General features: G+C 48.3%; 1 protein-coding gene across 6 annotated transcripts in view; it reads right to left on the bottom strand.

The window, feature by feature from the left end:
* The window catches only part of LOC138746852 (receptor tyrosine-protein kinase erbB-4-like), a 198,603-nt gene that overhangs the window by 113,192 nt on the left and 63,378 nt on the right, over nucleotides 1-22,033 (bottom strand). For 5 of the 6 annotated variants that reach the window (XM_069905407.1, XM_069905408.1, XM_069905410.1 and 2 more), the window contains exon 2: nucleotides 1,284-1,435. In XM_069905407.1, coding sequence (XP_069761508.1) covers nucleotides 1,284-1,435 — 152 coding nt within the window. Of the gene's footprint in view, nucleotides 1-1,283; nucleotides 1,436-4,366; nucleotides 4,448-22,033 lie in introns of those variants that run through there. The other variant, XM_069905409.1, reaches the window with a different exon arrangement.

A 22,033-nucleotide genomic window follows, 5' to 3' on the forward strand; every position in this document is an offset into this window, starting at 1 on the left:
ATTCTGTATCATCCCTGTCAACAATTTTGTATGTTTCAAGAAGTTGACCCTCTTGCTTTCCTAAACTGGAAAATACAGATGCTAGAGAAACACAAACGTCAGACGCTGGAATCTTGAGCAAACAATGAACTCCTGGAGGAACTCTGAAGGTGAAACAATGTCTGTGGTTAGTCAACATTTCAGGTCCACAAGACTTAGTAGCAGAAGCAGGCTATTCAGCCCATCGAGTCTACCCCGCCATTTAATCATGAGCTGATCCATTTTCCCATTCAGCCCCATTGCCCATAACATTTGATGCCATGGCTAATCAAGAGCCCATCAATCACTGCCTTAAATACGTCAAAGGTGTGGAAAGAGATGCAGCAGTATCTGCTCTACAGAACAACACAGTGGGCTCTTCTCACGGAGACGCAGCAGCTGCTATGACATGACATACAGCACGGTAACAGGCCCTCTCGGCCCGATAAGACTGTGCCGCCCAATTTACACCCCATCAACTTACAGCCCGCGACACGTTTCAAACGGTGGGAGGAAACTGGAGCCGCAGGGGTAAACCCACACAGACATGGGGGAGAACGTACAAACTCCTTACAGACAGCACAGGATTTGAATCCGGGTCGCTGGCACTGTTACAGCATTGTGCTAACCGCTACACCAACCGTGCCGTCCAAAGATTTGAAAAGGCCCTTTCACACGATCAGGTAGACTAAGAAAATCAGGTTGGCCCCGAATCATAAGAGCAGCAATTTGTGGAATACCAACAAGCTGGCTTGTGATCGAGCCCACTGGGGATAAGGCTATTCTGAATTTGGTGCCATGCAATGAGCCAGATTTGATTAGATTAGGGAGCTTAAGCTAAAAGAACCATTAGGAGGCAGTGATCATAACATGACAGAATTCATTCTGCAGTTTGACAAGGAGAAACTAAAATTAAATGTGTCAGAAGGAAGTTGTGTGGCAGGGACAGCAGAAGGGTGGCACAGTTGGCATAGTGGTTAGCGCAGTGCTGTTACAGCGCCAGCAACCCGAGTTCAAATCCCGCCCTGTAAGGAGTTCAAACGTTTTCCCCCCCCCCTCCCCCCTACCCATGTGTGCGTGAGTTTTCTCTGGGGGCTCCGGTTTCCTCCCACCGTTCAAAACATACAGAAGTTGTACGTCAATGGGGTGGCACGGGCTCGTGGGCCGGTTACCGTGCTGCATATCTAAATTTCAAATTAAAAGCTTTGCAACTGCAAAAACTGAGATGAAAGGCAAATGAGCCGCCTTATACTCTTCGTGCGTACCTTGAGGAAGGTGAGGTTTCGATTGGCATCAATGTTGGTGATCTCCAAGTTCCCCATGACGATCTCACAGTTAGTATACATCTTCTGCAACTGTTGGTACTGCTGCTCCTGGCCAGAGAGCGAACTCAGCTTGTTTTCTGTGCCCGCACACACTGGATGAAACAAAAACATCTTCAGCAAAGAGGAGCTTTGGATCATCGTTTAAAAGGCTGTCTTGCAGCATCTTTTTTTATATAAATGGAGACTATTGTTCCTCCTCCCTCACCCACCTTAAAGGCACTGGATGCTCTCCCGAGCTCTATATTACTGACGTTTCGGGCCTGAGTCCTTCTACCCTGCAAAAGAATTCAGGCCTGAAACGTTGGTTATAGACCTTTACCAGCTACAGACACTGCGAGTCTGGCCAAGTTCCTCCAGCATTTCTGTGTGCTTTTACAAAATTTTAAGGGAATCACTAAAATTGCAGATGGTGGAGTCTTGAGTGAACCACGAGAAGCTGGAGGGATCCAGTTTCATGGCTCAATATTCTCTGCCTGACCTGCTGAGTCTCACCAGCTTCTCGAAAATTTAAGAACTTAATGTACTACATTTGAATGTGGTTCTGATGACCAATTTATAGGGACCAAAGGCTGATGTTTTCTTGATACAGTAATCTGTATTAACTGGCAAAAAAAGAGAATAAATAAATACAAATTAAAACAAATTAGAATAAACAAAAATGCAAATAAAAGTTTAAAACTGTAAAAGTAAATGGTCTCAGTGTTTCCTTATCCCTGCTGAGTAAATGTGGCTTCATCTGTAAGCTTGGGGGACGGTGGGGGGAGGGTTAATTATGGCAGGGTCTCAGTTAGCGGAACGCTGTTATGATGCCAGTGGCCAGGGTTCAAATTTAAATTTTGTAAGTTATGGGATTTACCTGTAAATTATGTAAACTTTACATAATTAAATACCACAATACTGATTTATTTTTTCAAATTACTTTACATTTTGCACTGTATTTTAAACTGTTTATTCGTAATGCAGGTGTATTAGTTAGGCATTGTAAAAGTGAGTTTCAAGCAACCAGAAAATACACTTATCCAGCATCTACCAATCCCCATAGGTGCCTGGTGGCAGGGGTTTTACTGTAGTAGATTTTGGTCAACAGTGGTAAGAACCAATAAAAACCCCCACCAAACCACATGGAAAGATCAAGTCAAAATATTCAAGCTTTGATATCGTATAGTACCAGATGCGATGATCTGGAATGTGCTGTAAATAGCAACGGGCAACTTTAGTTTCCTCCTCTCACCCAGCTGCACTCCTTCCTCCTCCACACCCCCTCCCCCACCCCCCGACCCCACTGCCACAGAACCAGTAGGGATTCATCACAAATGTTTTCTATATATATATATATATATATATATATAAAAAAACACAATGAGCTGAGTAGTTGTGGGGCTGGGGTTTTTTTTATTACAGAGTGCTGTTTAGAATTCATTAAGAACACTGTGTTCTGGGAATTCAATCTTTAAAAGGATACACTGGCCTGGGAACAAGTCCAGCACTGATTAACCGGGGATTTAGGAACAGGAAACCGGGCCCCTCAAGTCTGTTCTAACTTCATTTTCCTGAGTGCCAAAATCTCCGATGATCTGTCCTGGATTCTCCACATTGATGCAATCAAGAAGAAGGCTTGCCAGCAGCTATACTTTATGAGGTGATTTGGGATGTCACCGAAGACTTTCATAAACTTCTACAGGTGTACTGTGGAGAGCATTCTGGCTGGTTGCATCACTGCCTGGCATGGGCACCCCAACTCTCCAGACAAGAAAAACTCCAGAGGGTTGTTAACTCAGCCTGTGACATCACAGGCACAAGACTTCACTCCATCAAGGACATCTATATGGGGTGGTGTTTTTAAGAAAGCAGCCTCTATTCTCGAAGACCCCAACCACCCAGACCATGCCCTCTTCACTCTGTTACCATCAGGGAAAAGGTTCAGGAGCCTAAAGGCGAGCACTCAGCGGCACAAGGATAGCTTCTTCCCCTCCGCCATCAGATCCCTGAATGAACAATGAACACTGCCTGAGTTTTTCCTCTATTTGCACTTTTTAATTTATTTTAAAATGTAATTTATACCAACCCTTGCTGTCGCAAAACCATGAATTTTGTCACATGTTCATGACAATAAATGTGGATTCAGATTCCAACATTCAGTGAAATCAGGGGTGATCTGTGACCTGCTTCAATTTCTTTGGGTAACAAGATTTTGAATTAAGGCCTGACTGAGTGTCTTTTGCTGTGTGGGTTAGAGAATTCTCAAATATCTGTTCTGTCCACTGGCTTCTTCCGCCAATCACGGTAGGAGTCACTCAGGAAACTCCAGGCCTCTTTTTCTATATTTAGTCCTCTTGTCTCCAGACCAGCGGAAATTGTACCCCATTAGTGTCCTTCAAAGTAAACCAATCAAAATACACCTATTTGTATCAAACACAACTCTGGTTTATAGAATTGCTCTTCAGAAATAGGCAGCACGGTCAGCGCAACAATACTTGTCTCTCATGCTTGGTTTCTTCATTCTCTATGTAATACAGGGTTTGAGGAAGAGAGACTGATCCTGGAGGAAGAGTTAATTCACCAGAATGAGACCTTGAATCAGAGGGTTAAATTAATTTAATTTAGACATACAGAACGGTAGCAAGGCCTCATGACCCACGAGCCCGTGCCCCCCAATTAACCTCCAATGCAACCTTCAACCACCCCCCCACACATTTTGAAGCATGGGAGGAAACCAGAACACACGGAGAGAACGTACAAACTCCTTATAGACAGTGTCAGATTCAAATCCATGAGCGCTGTAATAGTGTTGTGCTGACCGAGCTGCCCAATTCTGAAGAGAGATTCCATAAATCAGGGTTGGGTTCGATACAAATAGCAACACAGGGAAACCCCGGCTGAAGTGTCTGCCGTGATTGGGGGGGAGAGAGGGGTGGCTGCCATGGGGGGGGGGGCACAATTGACGGTGGGAGGGGGCAACTGACACCTGGTCGGGGGGCACGGGGGAGACTGACCACCAATAGTTTGCATGATGCGTCACCTACCGTGTCATTGCGGGCGCGGGATTCCCCTTAAATTGCCGTGTTGGCAATTTACTGGGTCGATTCCCCCCCAGCTTGAAAGGTGCTGGAAGCATTATTCGCTCCTGAGTCCCTGGATGGCCACCCAGGTGCTGCAGCATAAAAACACCTATTAGCGACTTTTGTTGGACATGGGGTCAGGCTAAGACAAGCACAGCAGATTTCTTTTCCTGAAGGATATTGGTGAGCAAAATGAGTTCACTCATACTTCACATGCATTAGATAAATAATCAATTAACTGAATTTTAATATCCCTCCCTCTTCTGGTGAGATCCAAACTCATTAACCCATTAACCCTGGACTTTGGCCACTTAAACTACGATGGTATCATCTCACATGGACATCGGTGCTTGATGGGTCAACACGAATTCTGCAGGCCTATAGCTTTGCTGATGAATGTTTATTACACTCACGTGCTGAGATATAGTGAAATACCTTGTTTATATAGCAAAATCTCCATTTATGGTATGTGGGTGGAAAGAAAAAGTTTGAAAACCCATTTTAATCATCCCTAATTGACTCGTGATGTGCAGTTTCATAACTCCAAAGGAAATGGGCCAATGACAATTTTTCTAAAACAAAATATTTCAGAAACAAGTGGGTCGAGAGCAGTGATTCTCAACCTTCCCTTCCCACTCACATCTCACCTTAACCAATCCCTTCTATGTCTAATCACAGAGATGGCATAGGGATTCCTTAAAGTGGGATGTGAGTAGAAATAAAAAGGTTGAGAACCACTGATCTAGAAGCTTCAAAAGTACAAATCTCCAGATTCAATGACAATTTCTTCCCTGCATTATTTAAACCAACCATTCTCAATTCTCAACTTGGTGGGGGGTGGGGGGTGGGGGGGGGGGGGGGTCCCAGTTGCTACAGCACATTTGAAGGAGGCCACAGGCTGAAATCACAATTTTTTTTATGTTCAGTTGATAGATGTGTGGAAGAAACCAACATTTGATGGCTTCACAGGGAACGGGTCCACAAACTTTGAGCAGAGTCCTAAAGGGGTCTCAGCCAAAAAAAACTGGTTGAGATTGGCTGCTCTGGACAGATCAGCTATGATTAATCTGCATTTATTACCCTTCCTCAGTCAGCATCAACAGTATTTGTGCTACCTCTTGATCCCAAGTCAGACATCTCCATTGTCCTCTCTCTGCAACCAAAAAAGTCATTTTCTCACCAGACCGAAACATTAACTCAGTTTCTTTTTCTATGTCTGCAGCCCGACTGTTGAACATTTCTCAGATCCTCACTTGGTACATTGGCTGAAACCCATGTCCCATGGACTCAACAGTCAGCCTGTCGGCCAGCGGTGGACAAATCTTTTTCAATTGTGGGCCACAAACAGAAAAATAAGGAGTAACGGGTGATGCAGTTGGTGTTTCAGCGCAAGTGACTGGGGTTAAAATCCCGCGCTGTCTGTAAGGAGTTTGGTCATTCTCTGCATGGGTTTTCCCCAGAGGCTCCGGTTTCCTCCGGTTTGTGGGCCGGAAGGTTCTGTTACCAGGCTGTATGTCTAATTTATTTTAATTGAACCTGACACTATTCAACCACTGCTGCTTAAACTCTGTACAGAGCCAATGGGAGTAGGATCCCGCCCGGGATGGGGGGGTGGTGAAAGAGCGCTGAGACTTCACTCCCCTCTATCCCCAGTGGCAGCACCGCCAGATTTTTCTCTTCTAATGGGCCACTTGAAAATGGGCCCCTAGTGTAGGCTGACAGCTCATGGTTTATAGATGGACCACTTCTGCTTTGTGTTTATCATTGGGGTGAAGGAAGAGGAGAAACTAGCTCAGTTAAAATGACGTCAGTGAGCCCTGAACCACAACACAAATCTACCTGAAAAATTAGCAACTTAAATAGATCTAAGTCTTGGCACGAAGCACCTTTTATTCCCATAAAGAACCTATCGAGAGAGAGTGAGCACATTTAGGTTCTTGGAAATCACCATCTCGGAGGATTTTTCCTGGTTCCAACACACGTGAAGAAACCACGTCAGTGCCTCTACTTCCTCAGGAGTTTGTGGAGGTTTGGTACAACATCAGAAACCCTGGCAAATTTCTACAGAGGTGTGGTGGAAAGTGTACTGACTGGCTGCATCAGGGTCTGGTATGGGGACACCAATACCCCTGAGTGTAAAGTCCTGCAAAAGGTAGTGGACACAGCCCAGGACATCACAGGCAAAATCCTCCCCACTGTCAAGAACATCTACGGGGAACGCTTCCATCGGAGAGCTGCAGCACCACCCAGCACATGCTCACTGCTGCCATCAGGAATGAGGTGTAGGTGCCACAAGACTTTGCACCACCAGGTTCAGGAACAGCTGCTCCCCCTCCACCATCAGACTCTTCAACAACAAACTCCATCAGGGACTTATTTAAGGACTCTTTTGATTTATTGATTTTCTGTATTGCAGTTTGTTTACTTCTTTCCTTCTTTACATTTCTCTCTTTTGTTGTGCATCTTTTCTTGAGTGCAGTTTACTTCTGCATGTTACACCCCTAACGTCGAAGTACTCGAGATGGCAAAGGTCGACAGCATCGAGTACACGCTTATGAAGATCCAGCTGCGCTGGATGGGTCACGTCTCCAGAATGGAGGACCATCGCCTTCCCAAGATCGTATTATATGGCGAGCTCTCCACTGGCCACCGTGACAGAGGTGCACCAAAGAAAAGGTACAAGGACTGCCTAAAGAAATCTCTTGGTGCCTGCCACATTGACCACCGCCAGTGGGCTGATAACGCCTCAAACCGTGCATCTTGGCGCCTCACAGTTTGGCGGGCAGCAACCTCCTTTGAAGAAGACCGCAGAGCCCACCTCACTGACAAAAGGCAAAGGAGGAAAAACCCAACACCCAACCCCAACCAACCAATTTTCCCTTGCAACCGCTGCAATCGTGTCTGCCTGTCCTGCATCGGACTTGTCAGCCACAAACGAGCCTGCAGCTGACGTGGACTTTTTACCCCCTCCATAAATCTTCGTCCGCGAAGCCAAGCCAAAGACCAGTAAGTGGTGATTCTGCTGCGCCTACAGGAAAAGGCATCTCAGGGTTGTATGTGATGTCATGTATGTACTCAGACAAGAAATCAGAACTTGATCAATCTGTGAGTAAGGATGTACCTGTACGAGAAAGACGAAGTCACTTCAGCGCCAGTGCCTAGAGTTTCCCACATATCCCCCAAAGTGAATTAGAGGCAATTAAGCAGAAATGACCCCCACACCAGACCGGACGGATGCAGCCCCGAATCCTTTTGATTGGGAAGTTTCAGAAACCATGACGATTCGGAGCTGAATTTGGATTATTGGAAGTGAACAGGATTTACCCTGATTATTCAAGGCTGCTTGAAGAAACACAAGGCAGTTAAGGAGCTGTTTTATGAGAAGGAAATTGCTTTTAGGAGGCAGGGGTGCAGAAGAATGTCAAAAAAAATCACTAACCTTTTGGACTTTGTGTCCCTGCTTTCAGGGAAGATCAACAAGAGCATTTTTCTGTGTCCCCATTTTCCGGGACTGCTTTTACACCCAACCACCAGCTAGTTTGTACTGTGGACCCAGTATTTTTCATGAAAGGTTAAAAATGGCTGGAATCCAAAGGGTTCAGGGTCAAGACAGTGGAGAGAAGATGTTGTTGCCATTGGCAGAGGGGTTGAAAAATCAGCAAACAAACCAATTGGTATAAAGATTCCCTTTCAAAATGGAACTGTCAAACAGTTCGGGAGGAACTGCAGAAAGAGATTGTTTTTCAAATAATTCCCCACTGACTCATGGGCAAAATGGCCTCCTCCTGTCCTTTATCTTTTGATGAAGGAGGATGGTGTACGTGCTGAATGGCATCAAAGTTCCTGGATGTGGACTATGAGCTCAGGACGAGAGATATAAAATTAAGATGATCTCAACAACTGGGCTTGGGAGCTCAAAGTTCAGAATACAAACAGAGAGGGAAAGGGAAAGAAAATGGTTGTGGAATACTCATGATTTGATCCAATGCCCAAATACAAAACACCTCTGTCTGCACAAACCTCAGCTCCCGAATATCTGGCTTTTTGAGGAGAGTTGGATAAAATTTCACCACAATTGTTTCCCTTCTTCAGTTACAGGATGTCGACACACAGCTGCCAAGGACAGCATTTATTGCCCATCCTTAATTACCAAGCGAGCTTCCAAGTCATCAAGTACATTCAAGGTTGAGATCAGTATGGTTATAACCTATAAAACCTCGGAGGCAAAGGCTGTGGAGAACAAGCAGGGAGGTAGAGGCAAGACCTGTGTCCAATCAGCCATGGCCTTACTGAGTGAGGGGGGGGTTGAATGATCTGTATTTAAATTTTACGGTGAATTGTATTTTTTTTCCTGCATTGAGGGCTTATCTACTTATCTACAAGAGGGCGATGTCTACTTGGGATTTCTGGGGTGACCCGGATAGCGCAAAATTGTTACAGCGCCAATGACCAGGGTTCGAATCCCGCGCTGTGAGGAGTTTGTACATTCGCCCCGTGTCTGCGTGGGTTTCTTCCAGGGGCTCTGGTTTCCTCCCATTTTTCAAATGTACCAGAGGTTGGAGGTTAATTGGGCGGCACGGGTTTAAATGGCCAGAATCAGCTTCTATCGTGTTGTAAATTTTTTTTTTTAAAAGGGGCAGAAACATTTTTAACCCTTCAACAGCACAGTTGCCTGAGGTGGTGCTGGCAGCAGAGACCCTCACAATATACAAGCAATAAAGAAGCATTGGCATCACCAAGATATAGAAGGTCATCACCTACAACCCTGAGATCCTTTTTCCTATCCACAAGGCAGAATTACCACTTATTGGTAGTACAAAAATACTACGTGCACATGTAAACAAATAAAGAAATGCAAACTGACTGCGCAAGACAGAGAGGGGGGGGAAATCAATAAAGTGCAAGAGTCCTTAAACAAGCCCGAGTTTGTCATTGAGGAATCTGATGGTAGAGCTCTTCCTGAACCTGGTGGTGTGAGTCTTGTGGCACCTACACCTCTTTCCTGTTGGCAGCAGTGAGAACAGAGCGTGTGCTGGGTGGTGTGGATCCTTGACAATCGCTGCTGCTCTCCGACGGCAGCGTTCGCTGTAGATATTCTTGATGGTGGCCTGTGATGTCCTGGGCATTTCTCTCAGCCCAAGCACTTATTAGGGCCTATGGAGTTGCATTCCCTGGGAAGGTTGACTAAGCAAGCATTGTGAGGGCTGCATCTTTACTTCCTGCTTGGCAGTCAGAGTGTGACGTCAGCATTTTCTGCGGGTGGATCATACTGTTCCACTGACACAATCACAGCCAATGTCTGGCAGCACTGGAAGTCGATAACTTATTTCCAGGAGGTGTCATGGACAGTGGAATGAAACGCCAAAATCTGTAGACGCTGTGATTGAAGTAAAAACACACATAAATACTGGAGGAACTCAGTCGGTCTCGTTGCGTCCACACGAGAAGTAAAATCCCTGTCATTCAAGCAACTGGTTAAAATAAAAACGCAGAACATAAATAAATTTTTAAAAATTAATGTTTCAATTTGGTGCTCCCTAGTGGTCAGTTCGCCCATCAGGCAACATGCAATCTCAAGCAACCAACAAATTCACTTTATCCGGCATCTACCAATCCTGTAAAAACTGACATTTCAGGCTTCAGCCCTTCAAGGTATAAGCAAAAGACAGACAGGCATCTTAATTAAAGACAGGAGATTAAGGGGAAAGAACAGGGGGGAGTCCAAACCAACAAACAAAAGGTGTTCATTGGATATGATAAGAGGAAAGGGGAGAATTGATTTTGGCTCTTTCCGAGGAGACAGAAGAAAAAGGAGACAGAGAGAGAATGGGAGGGAAGGAGGCAGAGGGGGAAGAAGGGGTGCGGGAGGATTTCTTAACGGAAACCAGAGAAGTCAACGTTCATGTGCCAGTGGTGAAAGAATCAAGTGTTTGGGCTGGCGCAGAGGATAGCAACAAAGTTCCGTGTACTGTTGCAGCTGCACTCATCCAGACAACTGGAGAGCTTTACAGCATACTCTTCCCTTCTGCCCTTTCCACGGTGGCATCAGGAAGGGTATCCAGCCTCTGACCTACTCTTGTGTAGTTACATGGCTTGTCAATTGTCAGTGGAGTTTCCGGCCAATGTGAACCCTGGGATGTTGAGGGTAGGGAACTTGCTGATGAGAAAGCCAGAAAGAGTACAAGGGAGAGGTGGTTAGACTTTGCAATACACAAACACGCTGGAGAAACTCAGCAGAGCATGTCGCATCCACAGGAAGGCAAGGTAAAATTTACACAGATTATGATGTATTTGACAAACTAAAACAGGGATACAGGGCATGTAAGAGCCAAAATGTGCGTACTTACCTTGTTAGTCGGCATCCTGGGGTCAGTCGGCTGGCTGTGGCCATCTTGACTCCTGAGCAAATGCAGAATCAAGATGGCCACGCCCAGCCTACAGACCCAGAACACCTGCTAACAAGGCAAGCATGTACCAGAATGTGGAACGATTCACCAAGGTGGGGGATGAGTCTACATACAGGAGGGAGATTGAAAACTTAGTTAAATGGTGCACCAACAGCAACATTACACTCCACCATATCACCAAAACTAAGGAGCTGATTGTTGACTTCAGGAAGGGAAAGCCAGAGGTGATCATTGGGGGATCAGAGGTGGAGAGGGTGAACAAGTCCTTGGGAGTCACTATCTCGGAGGATCTTTTCTGGACCCAACACACTAATGGCATCGTGAGGAAACCACGACAGTGTCTCATTTCTTCAGGAGTTTGTGGAGGTTTGTTATGACATCAGAAACCCTGGCAAATTTTTTACAGAGGTGTGGTGGAAAGGGTGCTGACACCTAGTATGGGGGACACCAATACCCCTGAGTGTAAAGCCCTCCATAAGGTAGTGGACACAGCCCATGAAATCACAAGCAAAACCCTCCCCAACATCAAGAACATCTACAGGGAATGCTGCCGTCAGAGAGCAGCAGCAATCATCAAGGATCCACACCACCCAGCACACACTCTATTCTCACTGCTGCCATCAGGAAAGAGATGTAGGTGCCACAAGACTCGCACCACCAGGTTCAGGAACAGCTGGTTTTTGTTTGTTTACGTGTTTACACTGTGTACAGTTTATATTTAATGCACTACCAATTAGTGGCAATTCTGTCACGCACACAGGAAAAAGCAATCTTAGGGTTGTATGTGATGTGATCTGACAATAAATCTGAAAATGATCGACAAATTCAGGAAACTTTAGGTTGTTATCGTCAAATCTACGATTAAAAGATAAGATTAAAAAGACTCGCTTCCATTTCGAGATATGGCCTAATCCTTCGGTCCCAATTATGTTCGTAAATCGGGGAGTACCTGTACAGGGTAAGCAGGGTAAGCTGGCTTCAACCTGTCCATGGGAAACACTCACGCCTACCGCCCAAGTCCAGCGTGAACGTCGAACCAGAACTCTGTATAACCCTGTACAGCCCCTCGTACGGTCGCCGCAGAGGTGCTGCAGTCAGGCCCCACCGAACGAAAACGAACTCCGCGGAAAGCAGCTCGCCAGGAACGTGAGTCATGCAGGTGCCATGCCTAGGTGGCGGTGCGAAGGAGTCCAAGCATGCCCTGAGGTGAGGAAGTAGTTCATGCGGCAACCACTGGGGATTGTGAGGTGCATTGATGAACTCACCAGGTAGTGCCAGCAGGGCACCATAGACCAGTTCAGCTGATGACACCTGCAGATCTTCCTTGGGAGTGGAGCGGATGCCCAGGAGCACCCAAGGCAGTTCGTCCGCCCAGTCGGGACCTGTGAGGTGGGCCATGAGCGCCGACTTAAGGTGGCGGTGCAGATGTTTGACCAGTCCATTGGCCTGCAGGTGGTAGGCCATGGTGCGGTGTAGCTGGATCCCCAACCTGGTGGCGAGCTGTGTCCAGAGCGCAGATGTGAACTGGGCACTCCAATCGCAGGTGAGGTGAGCCAGAACGCCGAACTGGGCGACCCAACCATGCAACAGGGCTTAGGAGCAAAATCGGTGGAGGTGTCTGGCATCGGGATTACCTCGGGCCAGCGAGTGGTGCAGTCCACCATCGTAAACAGGTAACGGTTGCCCCGGGAAACAGGTAAGGGCCCGACGAATGTGCCTGAACCGTTCCCGGACGTGCTCGAACTCCTGTACGGGTGCCCTGGTGTGCCTGTGCAATTGGACGTCTGGCAATGGGTGCATGTTCTGGCCCAGCCCGCGATCTGCTTCCATACGAACCGTTCTGCCACCATCCGGACTGTGGACCTGATGGACAGATGTAAAAGGTCGTGGATGTGACGGAAGACCAGCCTGCGCCACTGCTGCGGAACCACTGGCCACGGGGTGCACAAGGAGATATCGCACAGGATGGTGCCTTCGCCACTTGGAGTCGGGAGGTCTCGGAACCACAGACCAGTGATGGCGGTCTTGAAGGCCCTCGTCTCCTCATCAGCTTCCTGGTCCCGGGCGAGCTGGTCGAAGTCGAGGCCGCGCGTCAGCGCGCAGATGGCCGGTCACGAGAGAGCATCAGCAACTACATTGTCCTTCCCCGCCTTGTGCCGAATGTCGCTGGTAAACTCTGACACGAAGGAGAGGTGACGCTGCTGACGGGCTGACCAGGGATCCTTTGCCATCGCGAGTGCCTGGGTGAGAGATTTGTGGTCGGTGAAGATGGTAAAAGTCCTCCCCTCCAAAAAAATAGCGGAAATGCCGCACCGCTAGGTACATGCCCAGTAACTCGTGGTTGAAGGGACTATACTTGCGTTCCAGCGGGGGGAGCAGACAGCTGAAGAATGCCAGCGGTTTCCAATGCCCATTCACCTGCTGCTCCAGGATGACACAGACGGCTGTGGCAGAGGCATTGACAGAGAATGCCATATGCAGGTCAGTGTGCGGGTGGGCGAGCATGGTGGCCTCGAATGCGGTGCAGGCTTCTGGGCTCCAAGCGAGTGTATTGTGCTTGGCTGTGATGAGGGCGAACAGTGGCTGCTCCCGTGATGAAGCGGTTGTAAAAGTTGACCACACCCGCAAAGTCCTGTTCTGGCGTGGGAACTCCCTGATGGTGGCAACCTTCGCAGCAGCGGGCATGGCTCCTTTGGCCGTGATGTTAGGGCCGAGGAACTGCATGGACTCTTTCCCGAACTGGCACTTGGCCAGGTTGATGGTAAGTCCGAAGTCAGCCAGCCAGGAGAAAAGGGCACATAGGTGGGCTTTGTATTGCTCCCGGTCCTTGCTGACGACAAGGATGTCGTCCAAATAAATAAAGACGAAATCCAAGTCCCTGCCCACAGAGTCCATGAGGCACTGGAAGGTCTGAGCGGCATTCTTGAGCCCGAATGGCATGCGCAGGAATTCGAACAGGCCAAAGAGGGTGATGATGGCCATCTTGACTATGTCCTCAGAGTGCACCAGGATCTGGTGATATCTGCGCACCAGGTCAACCTTGCGCCGTGTAGGTTGGCCATAACGTCCTGGATGTGAGGGATGGGGTAACGGTCAGAAACTGTTGCCTCATTGAGCTGTCGATAGTCTCCACAGGGATGCCAGCCGCCAGAGGCTTTCTGGACCAGGTGGACCGCCAAATGATCCCCAGCTCCAACAGGTGTGAAAACTCCTCCTTCACTACCTGGAGCTTGTCAGACGGGAGCCAGCGTGCCTTGACATGAACCGGTGGCCCCTCGATGGGGATGTGGTGGAACACCCCGTGGCGCGGCAAGGGAGCGGAGAACTGTGGCTTGAGGAGTGTCGGGAACTAGTCCAGGATCTGCTGGAACTCATCTCTGATCGTGTTGATCGTGGCCATCTGCGGTTGCTCCGAATGGGAGGCGCCGAGGAGAATGGCCTGGAAGGTATGGGCATCCAGCAGGTGCCTACCTCAAATGTCCACCAGAAGCCCATGTGCAAGGAGGAAGTCTGTGCCCAGGATGGCAGTCGGGAGGGATGAGACGGTGAACCTTCACGCGAAATTCTGTTGGCCGGTCTGGAAGTGGACTGCCTTGTCTCCATAAGTCCGGATTGCTGTTGCGTTGGCCGCATGGAGGGGAGGTCCACGAGGTCGGTTCCTGGATTTGATGGCTGTGGCCGGTATGACACTGATCTGGGCTCCAATGTCAACGAGGAACCGCCGGCCGCTGACTGAGTCCCGGAGGTAGAGAAGGCTGTGTCCTTGGCCAGCCGCCGCGGTCATTAATAGCGGCCAGCCTGCTTGTTTTCCTGGAACGAGCAGGGCTGACGACACTTCCGAGCCTTGGCTCCCCAGCGTTGGTGGTAGAAGCAGAGGCCTGAAGCAGATGATGTGGCCTTGGTCATGCTCTTGGGGGCCCCTGCAAGGGCCGGGTGCTCTACCGCAGCGCTAGGGGCGGGCTTGCCATGGTCGTGCCCATGCCTCGTGACCTGCTGGACCACTGAGCCTTCCGAGAATCGTGCGAGCCATAGCTCCTGGGCCTTCTGGGCGACCTTCCTCAGGTCAGTGAAGCTCCCCGGGCATATGTTCAAGCAAGATGCGCTCGAAAAGTGGGCAGTTGGTGTGCTCATACATGAGCGCGAGCATCTCGCCCATCAGTTCCATCAGGGACCTGTCCCCCAGGGCGTCGAGGTGCAGCATTCGAGCAGCACGCTGGTATCTGGATAGTTGCTTGACGGTCTCATACTTGTCCTCGGCGGGTGGGTGCTGAACAAGGTGCAGCACGCATCTAGCAGTGGCCTGGTCCAGGGCAGTGACCACATGGTAGAATTTGGTCGTGTCGGACGAAATCTGGCGGAGGTGAAACTGGGCCTCCGCGTGGCCAAACCAGGTCTCCGGCTCCTGAATTCAGGCAGTTTCACAGCTATAGCGTTGATCCCAGGCTCGCTCATGATGGGTTCAAAGACGTTTGAACCAATCAGGGTTACCAATTGTAGTGGCGGCTACACTGTTCCTGCAATAACACACGCAACCAGACGGGTCGAGCTCAGTGAGCAGTCTGGTTTATTGCAGGCTGCTGGGTTGCACTTATACTCCCAGCCCGGACCTGGCTGAGAACCGCGCTGGAGGGCGCTGACGTCACGTGGTCTCCTGCATTGTGGTGAGCCGCCACAAGGCTTTAATACACAGAAGAACCTTGGTGGCCTGGATCCCAGGATAGGAATGACGGCAAGGAAAAAGTGGCTCGATCTTTATGGCCTAGGACCACGGGGGAGGAGTCATAATGGAGGAGTCATAGGGTATGAGTCATCTGTGGGCGGGCCAGCTCCAAATATACAACCGACGATGATAACTATATACAATGGAGTAAACCCCAAGGAAAAACCCGGAGTCGGGGTCCCAAAGGTGGCCGACTGCTGTACCCAGCAGGAGAACGGCAACTCCTGCAATGCTGCTGGCACTAAACTTTATAGACTTTCGTCGATCCTTTGGACCTGTCATTGACATGGATTGGGGGGAGGGGCGGAAATCCCACTGCATGGGCAACAGACAGATCTCCATATCAACTCTGTCCTGGTTTGCACCTGGAAAGGCCACTCCATAGTGACTAGAAGAGGCGCAGAACCCATGGTCGAACACGACCGACGGAGGACACGGACACAGAGCATCTGCCCTGGGCCGGTGGAGAACGAGGCCCCACAATCTGACATACTTGATCCGCACAGCACTGCGCGGTACCAGTAAGACTTGCAAATGGTGAGAAAAGTGCTCAATATTAGAAAATAGGCGTACAGTATCGCCTTCCAGGTTTCAGTAGCATGCAGATTACAGTGACTTCCTTTCCCACAACCCCCCCCCCCCCCAAGTTCCAAGTGAGCACAGCCTCCAGGAATGGTGGACAAGGCAGCTCGGGTGTTCAGTTGGGGGTGGGGAAAAGGAATCAATGTTTACAAGGTCTGGCTCAGCAGACGTGAATATTCCCTTTGTTTCCATGGTGTTTGCAGGTCTTTCTGGCTGCTTTTTCAGCTTATTTACAGTAATATCTGATGTCATTGGCACCAACCCCTAGACTGGAGAAATGGCTCCCAAGTGCCTGTGCCAACACAAACGTTCTTTTCCCCTCCAGCTCTGCAGCCCACAGGCAGGTCACACTGTGCACCATGACAGCAGCTCTGTGCACTGGAAACTGGCAAGGATCAGCACTCCAACCTGGGGTCTGCCCTTGTCCACAGCCACCTTTCACATCAGGAATGAACCCTTCAGGGCTGGAATCACTGTTGTAATGCAGGAAAGCTGGCAGCCAATTGGCACACAGCAAGATCCCACACACTGCTCTCTGATACTGACTGGACAATGACGTTTCGTGACCTGTTGAAGGATAAAATATTGGCCGACAGACCAGGCAAAGTTCCTCTGCTCTTCCTTGAAATAGTGCCACGAGATCCTTCATGTCCAGGGCAGGGCAGGGAAGGGCCTCCCCCCACCCCCTACCCCACCCCCAAATAGGGCAGTGCTCCCTAAGCCCTGCAGTGAAAGGTAGGCACAGTTCAGTCATAAATATACTTGATGTCTTGACATATTGACTGCAGATCAACAGTTGGAGAGGAATTGCAGAACCTCACTGGACATTCAAACACACCTTTAATTGCTTCAACATTGATGAGATCAGCTAGTGAGCAGAAAACCAGTAAATCTCAAGCTTGCAGGTGGCTCAGCAAAAACCAGTTTTCATCGGCATCCTGCAAGGAAATTTCCAAGCGCGTTTCCAGGTCCAGATGGAAGGATGAGGCAGGTGGAAGAGAAGGCACAAACAAGCCCATGGATTCACGTCCCAACCGTCACTTTTCTTCAGTGCCCATCTGACTCTCTAATGCCAAACTCCAGTCTGTTCTGTTTGAGCACAGGATTTTCTCTCAACCTCAGCATTCCTTTATTGTGATGTAATTAAAAACAGTCCCCAATGGGACACGGAATTGGCTTTCGTCTGCCATAAGGCAGACAGATTCTCCAGCAGCAGAAGCTGCCTGAAGCACCTCGTACAGTCTTGCCTTCCTTCTCTTTCACTGGCTTCAATGGATAAAGTGAAAATCCAACATAGCACATGTTTCACGCAGTCTACCTGCATATTGGAGGAACGACACCTCATCTTCCATCTGGACACCCTCCAACCAGATGGCACGGATGGCATGAACATCGACTTCTGGCTTTCATTAACCTCCCACCCACCTCTCACTTCATGACAAATTCTTAAGTTGCCCCTTATCATATCCAACTAACCCCTTTTGTTGATCTGGATTCCTCCCCCAGCTGGCACAGCCTGAATTCGGAGACTTTCTGTTTCTGGCTCGTTCTGCTTCTTCACCAGGGAAGGGCTCAGGCCTGAAACATCCATAATATATCTTTACCTCCTACAGACGCTGAAAGACCAACTGAACTCCTCCAGCGTTTCCGCGTTTGGCAGTCTCAAGCTACATTATAAAAGCAAGAGCCAAATCTGCCCCTAAATCAGCAGGAACTCGGGTAGCGTTTCCCTTGGGTAAAGTTGCCCATTCCAAGATGTTTGATGCTGACTGAACACTGTTTTGAGAAAAAAAGTGTTCCGATCCCCAAACCTTTCCAAGTATCTTCTGCCCTGCCCCATGAACATAGACACGCGCATGTGCACCATCATGCTTGTGTTCATGCAGATGCACGCACACTCGCTCTTGCTCACACTAGACACATTTTCAGTCATCAAAATGCAAAGATTCCATTGTTGATTGGTTTACGGAAAATCCAACTTGAAATTTTTTTTGTTTTCCTTTCTACTGGCAAATGCCCTTTCAAAAGGTTTCTTTATAATAAAGGTTTAACTGCAAATAGCATTGGAATGCATGTTGATGTCACCCAAACGACAAGGTCGATTGTTTTCCCAAAACACTGTCACGAGTTGTTTATCCAGTTACCCCACACTGGCTCATGAGTCAGTTCATCAGTGGCAAATGGTCCAAATGGATTGTCATGAAGATGGGGCCAGATCACCATGTGGTGCATCCCAAATGAGCTGGGACTTCCCCTCATTGCTTGAGAGCAGTTTCACATCTCAGCTGCACAGGCTTGTTAACCAGTACTGACAATGTGACCATTCCTCAGAGTCTTCCAATTTCCTCCTATATCCCAATTGTTGGGTTAATTGGCTACTTTAAATGAAAGAAAAAAAACAGTAAATCTTGGAGGACCTCAGCCGGTCTCGCAGCGTCCATCGGAGGTAAAGCTATATCACTGACGTTTCGGGCCTGAGCCCCTTCTTCAAGGTATGAGGAAAAAGCTGGCAGGTGCCTGAATTAAGAGGCTAGGGAGATGGGAAGGAGGGGCAAGGAGAGGTGTTAATTGGATAGGGATGGGACACGGGAGAAGAAAGGTGGGAATTGACTGGAGAGAAGGTGTTTGCTCATTGAATGCAGAAAGGATCAGAGGGAAGATGTAAGAGAGGGAGAGACAGAGCTGGAGGAAAAGAGACCCAGGGGAAGATGGGGGGCCCAAACCAGAGAAGCATGGTTTGGCAGCGTGGTTGACGTAGCAGTTAGCACAACGGCTTTACAGCGCCAGTGATCGGGACTTGAGTTCGAATCCTGCGACGTCTGTAAGGAGTTTGTGCATATTCCCAGTGTCTACGTGGGTTTTCCCCAGGAGTTCCAGTTTCCTCCCACCATTCAAAATGTACCAGGAGTTGTAGGTCAATGGGGTATAATTAAGTGGTTTGTGGGCCAAAATGGCCTGTTACTATGCTGTATGTATAAATTTATCTAAATTTTAAAAAAGTCGATGTTAATGCCATCTGATTGTAGGGTACCCAGTTAGAAGATGACGTGTCCCTCCAATTGGCGGGTGGTCTCAGTCTGGCAGTGCATGAGACCACGGACAGACATGTTGGCAAGGGAATGGGGTGGGGAATTGAAATGGGTGGACACTGGGAGATCCACGCTATCGCGGCAGACAGAGCATAGGTGCTGAGTGAAGCGATCTCCCAGTCTGTGCCCGGTCTCTTTGATGTAAAGGAGACCACAGCGGGAGCACCGGATGCAGGAGACGACCCCCACAGATTTTACTACATTTATTGCAGCTGCAGACTTTCATGTTTCACTGGCTACTTTATACTGCCCATTCTCAACAGGTGAGGGGGAAGCATCTATCACTAGGATAGATTCTCTTCCTCACCTGTTGAGAATGGGCTCTAAACCCAATTGTTACTGAAATATTTTGCTTGAGAAAAATTGTCATTGGCCCATTTCCTTTGGAGTTCTGAAACCGTGCACATAACGAGTGGTTTTCAAACTTTTTCTTCCCACTCACACACCACCTGAAGCAATCCCTTACTAATCACAGAGCACTGATGACATAAGGATTACTTAAAGTGGGATGTGAGTGAAATGAAAAAGTTTGAGAAACACTGGTTTAGAGGAAATCAATGAGAATATAAAAAGAACAAATGGGATGAGTGTAAACAGGTACTTGATGTTTGTCACAGACTCAATGGGCTGAACAGCTTCTTTCCATGTTTATTGGCTGTCACCATGCCTTCCAGTCTCTCACTCAAGGCCTCAGACAGACATCAAGAGGAATGTGGCATTGCAGATGCCAACAACCCTTTGATTACTTATTTCACACGTCCTACTGTGGACATTGTGCCAACACACATCTCCCCTTTCAACATCCGTCCCCCAACAGCATTCTTGCTTCAACACACAGGGATTGCAGATTCAGATTCTGGAAAGTCAGTTCAGCTGGGGCAACCAGTATTGTGATATGATATATGATATATGATCGTGGGAGACAGAGACAATTCCACGTTCAATCCTCATGCACCAGACTTGTCCCTGCAGCCAGAGAAAATTGGAAAAGGCAGCAGGAAGGGAAGGTGAAAAAAACATAAACCAAATCATTGCAAACTTCAAAACAGATGGCATCCCACACTGCCACGCAGTGTTCGTTGAGAATCATTGAAGCTTTTGACGAAGACTTATTTCCTATGAAATCAGTGAACTGGAAATCTGATATGGAAACAGAAAAGACTGGGAGCACTCATTGGGTGAGACAGTGTCTATGGAAAGAGTAACAGAGTTAATGTTTCAAGTCTAGGATCCTTCATCAGACCTCTGACAAAGAACCTTTGACATGAAACATTATCCATGTTCCTCTTTCCACGGCAGCTGCAAATCCACTGAATATTTCCATTCCTGCTTTTTAACTGTAGAAGGGAATGCCCATCTATCCAACAATAAGCAGACACTAGAAAAAGGGCAGACACGCTAAAGCATTAGACCCCTGGTTACAATTAGTTATTGCATTCCCACCACCAACCTTCCAAAATCAATGCTCTATTCCGCTCCCTGTTGTGGGAGATTACCATATGGGCCGAGGAAAAGATTAAAGGATGTGCTTGAAGAAATGCAACAACCAAATGACTCCTGGGAATCACTGGCCCACCATCATTCAAAGCAGCAAACCAACATTCAGAATGGAATTGAGAACCTCGTGCCCATGAATCAGAAACTTGCCAAAGCCCTGGCTTAGTTTAATTTTAATTTAGACATACAGTACGGTAACAGGCCCTTCTGGCCCACGAGCCCGAGCTGCCCAATCAACCTATGACACCCCCTGGTACGTTTTGAACGGTGGGAGGTAACTGGAGCCCCCAGGGAAAACACACGCTGACACAGGGAGAACGTATAAACTCCTTACAGACAGCATGGGATTCAAACCCTGGTCGCTGGTGTTTTATCAGCGTTGCACTAACCGCTATGCCAACCGCACCTCCCGTAACACTAAACACTTCGCGCTCCCCCCCTCCCCCGCGCAGGTGGCAAAAGGAGTGGACCACCTCACAAGCTACCCGTCAACTACTTCAGCCATTTTCTCCCCCATTTTTGAGAGGCTGCAGATTCCTCCATTGACCTCAATAGCTACAAAAATCACAATTGAAGCAATTGTAAGGGGCATCCCAAGAAAAACCTAACACTGGTCTGTTGCCACAACCCTAAAAGGCCAATGTCCGGGGTAAGGTTTAGGGGGGAACTTCTTCACACAGAAAGTGGTCAGAGAGTGGAACGAACTGAGGTGGCGAATGTGGGTTCAATTTTAACATTTAAGAAGAATTTGGACAGATACATGGATGGGAGAGGTGTGGAGGGCTATGAACTGGGAGGGCTATGAACTGGGAGGGCTATGAACTGGGCTATGAACTGGGAGGGCTATGAACTGTGGAGGGCTATGAACTGGTCAGTGGGGGTAGGGAAGAAAAATGGTTTGGCACAGACTAGAAGGGCTGAAGGGCCTGTTTCTGTGCTGTAGTGTTCTATGGTTTCAGGATTCTAACACCACCACCTTTCATACATACAGCACCTTCCACATCGCAAAAACATGGAAATGGTTGTTGAGGTGGTTTCAGGCAAGTGACCAGAAGCTTGGTCATCAAAGCTGGTTTTAAGGAGCTTGTTTTTAAAAAAAAGGTGAGAAGTAAAGTTGGGGGATGTTAAGGAAGGGAATCTGTGGTTCAGGCCCTTCGCCACTGAAAGCAGGGCTGCTACTGTTGAAGTGCTTGAGGCCAGAATTGGAGAACAGAGATCTCAGAGGGTTTCAAGGCTGGCAGAGTTCACAGGCATCTGCACATTTGTGTCCTTCAGTCAGGACAACTGCTCTCCAATCAGAAATCTCTAAAATCATCAGAAATGAGCAGGAACAGCC

This window comes from Narcine bancroftii, chromosome 12, assembly GCF_036971445.1.
Source record: "Narcine bancroftii isolate sNarBan1 chromosome 12, sNarBan1.hap1, whole genome shotgun sequence".
Classification (NCBI taxonomy): domain Eukaryota; kingdom Metazoa; phylum Chordata; class Chondrichthyes; order Torpediniformes; family Narcinidae; genus Narcine; species Narcine bancroftii.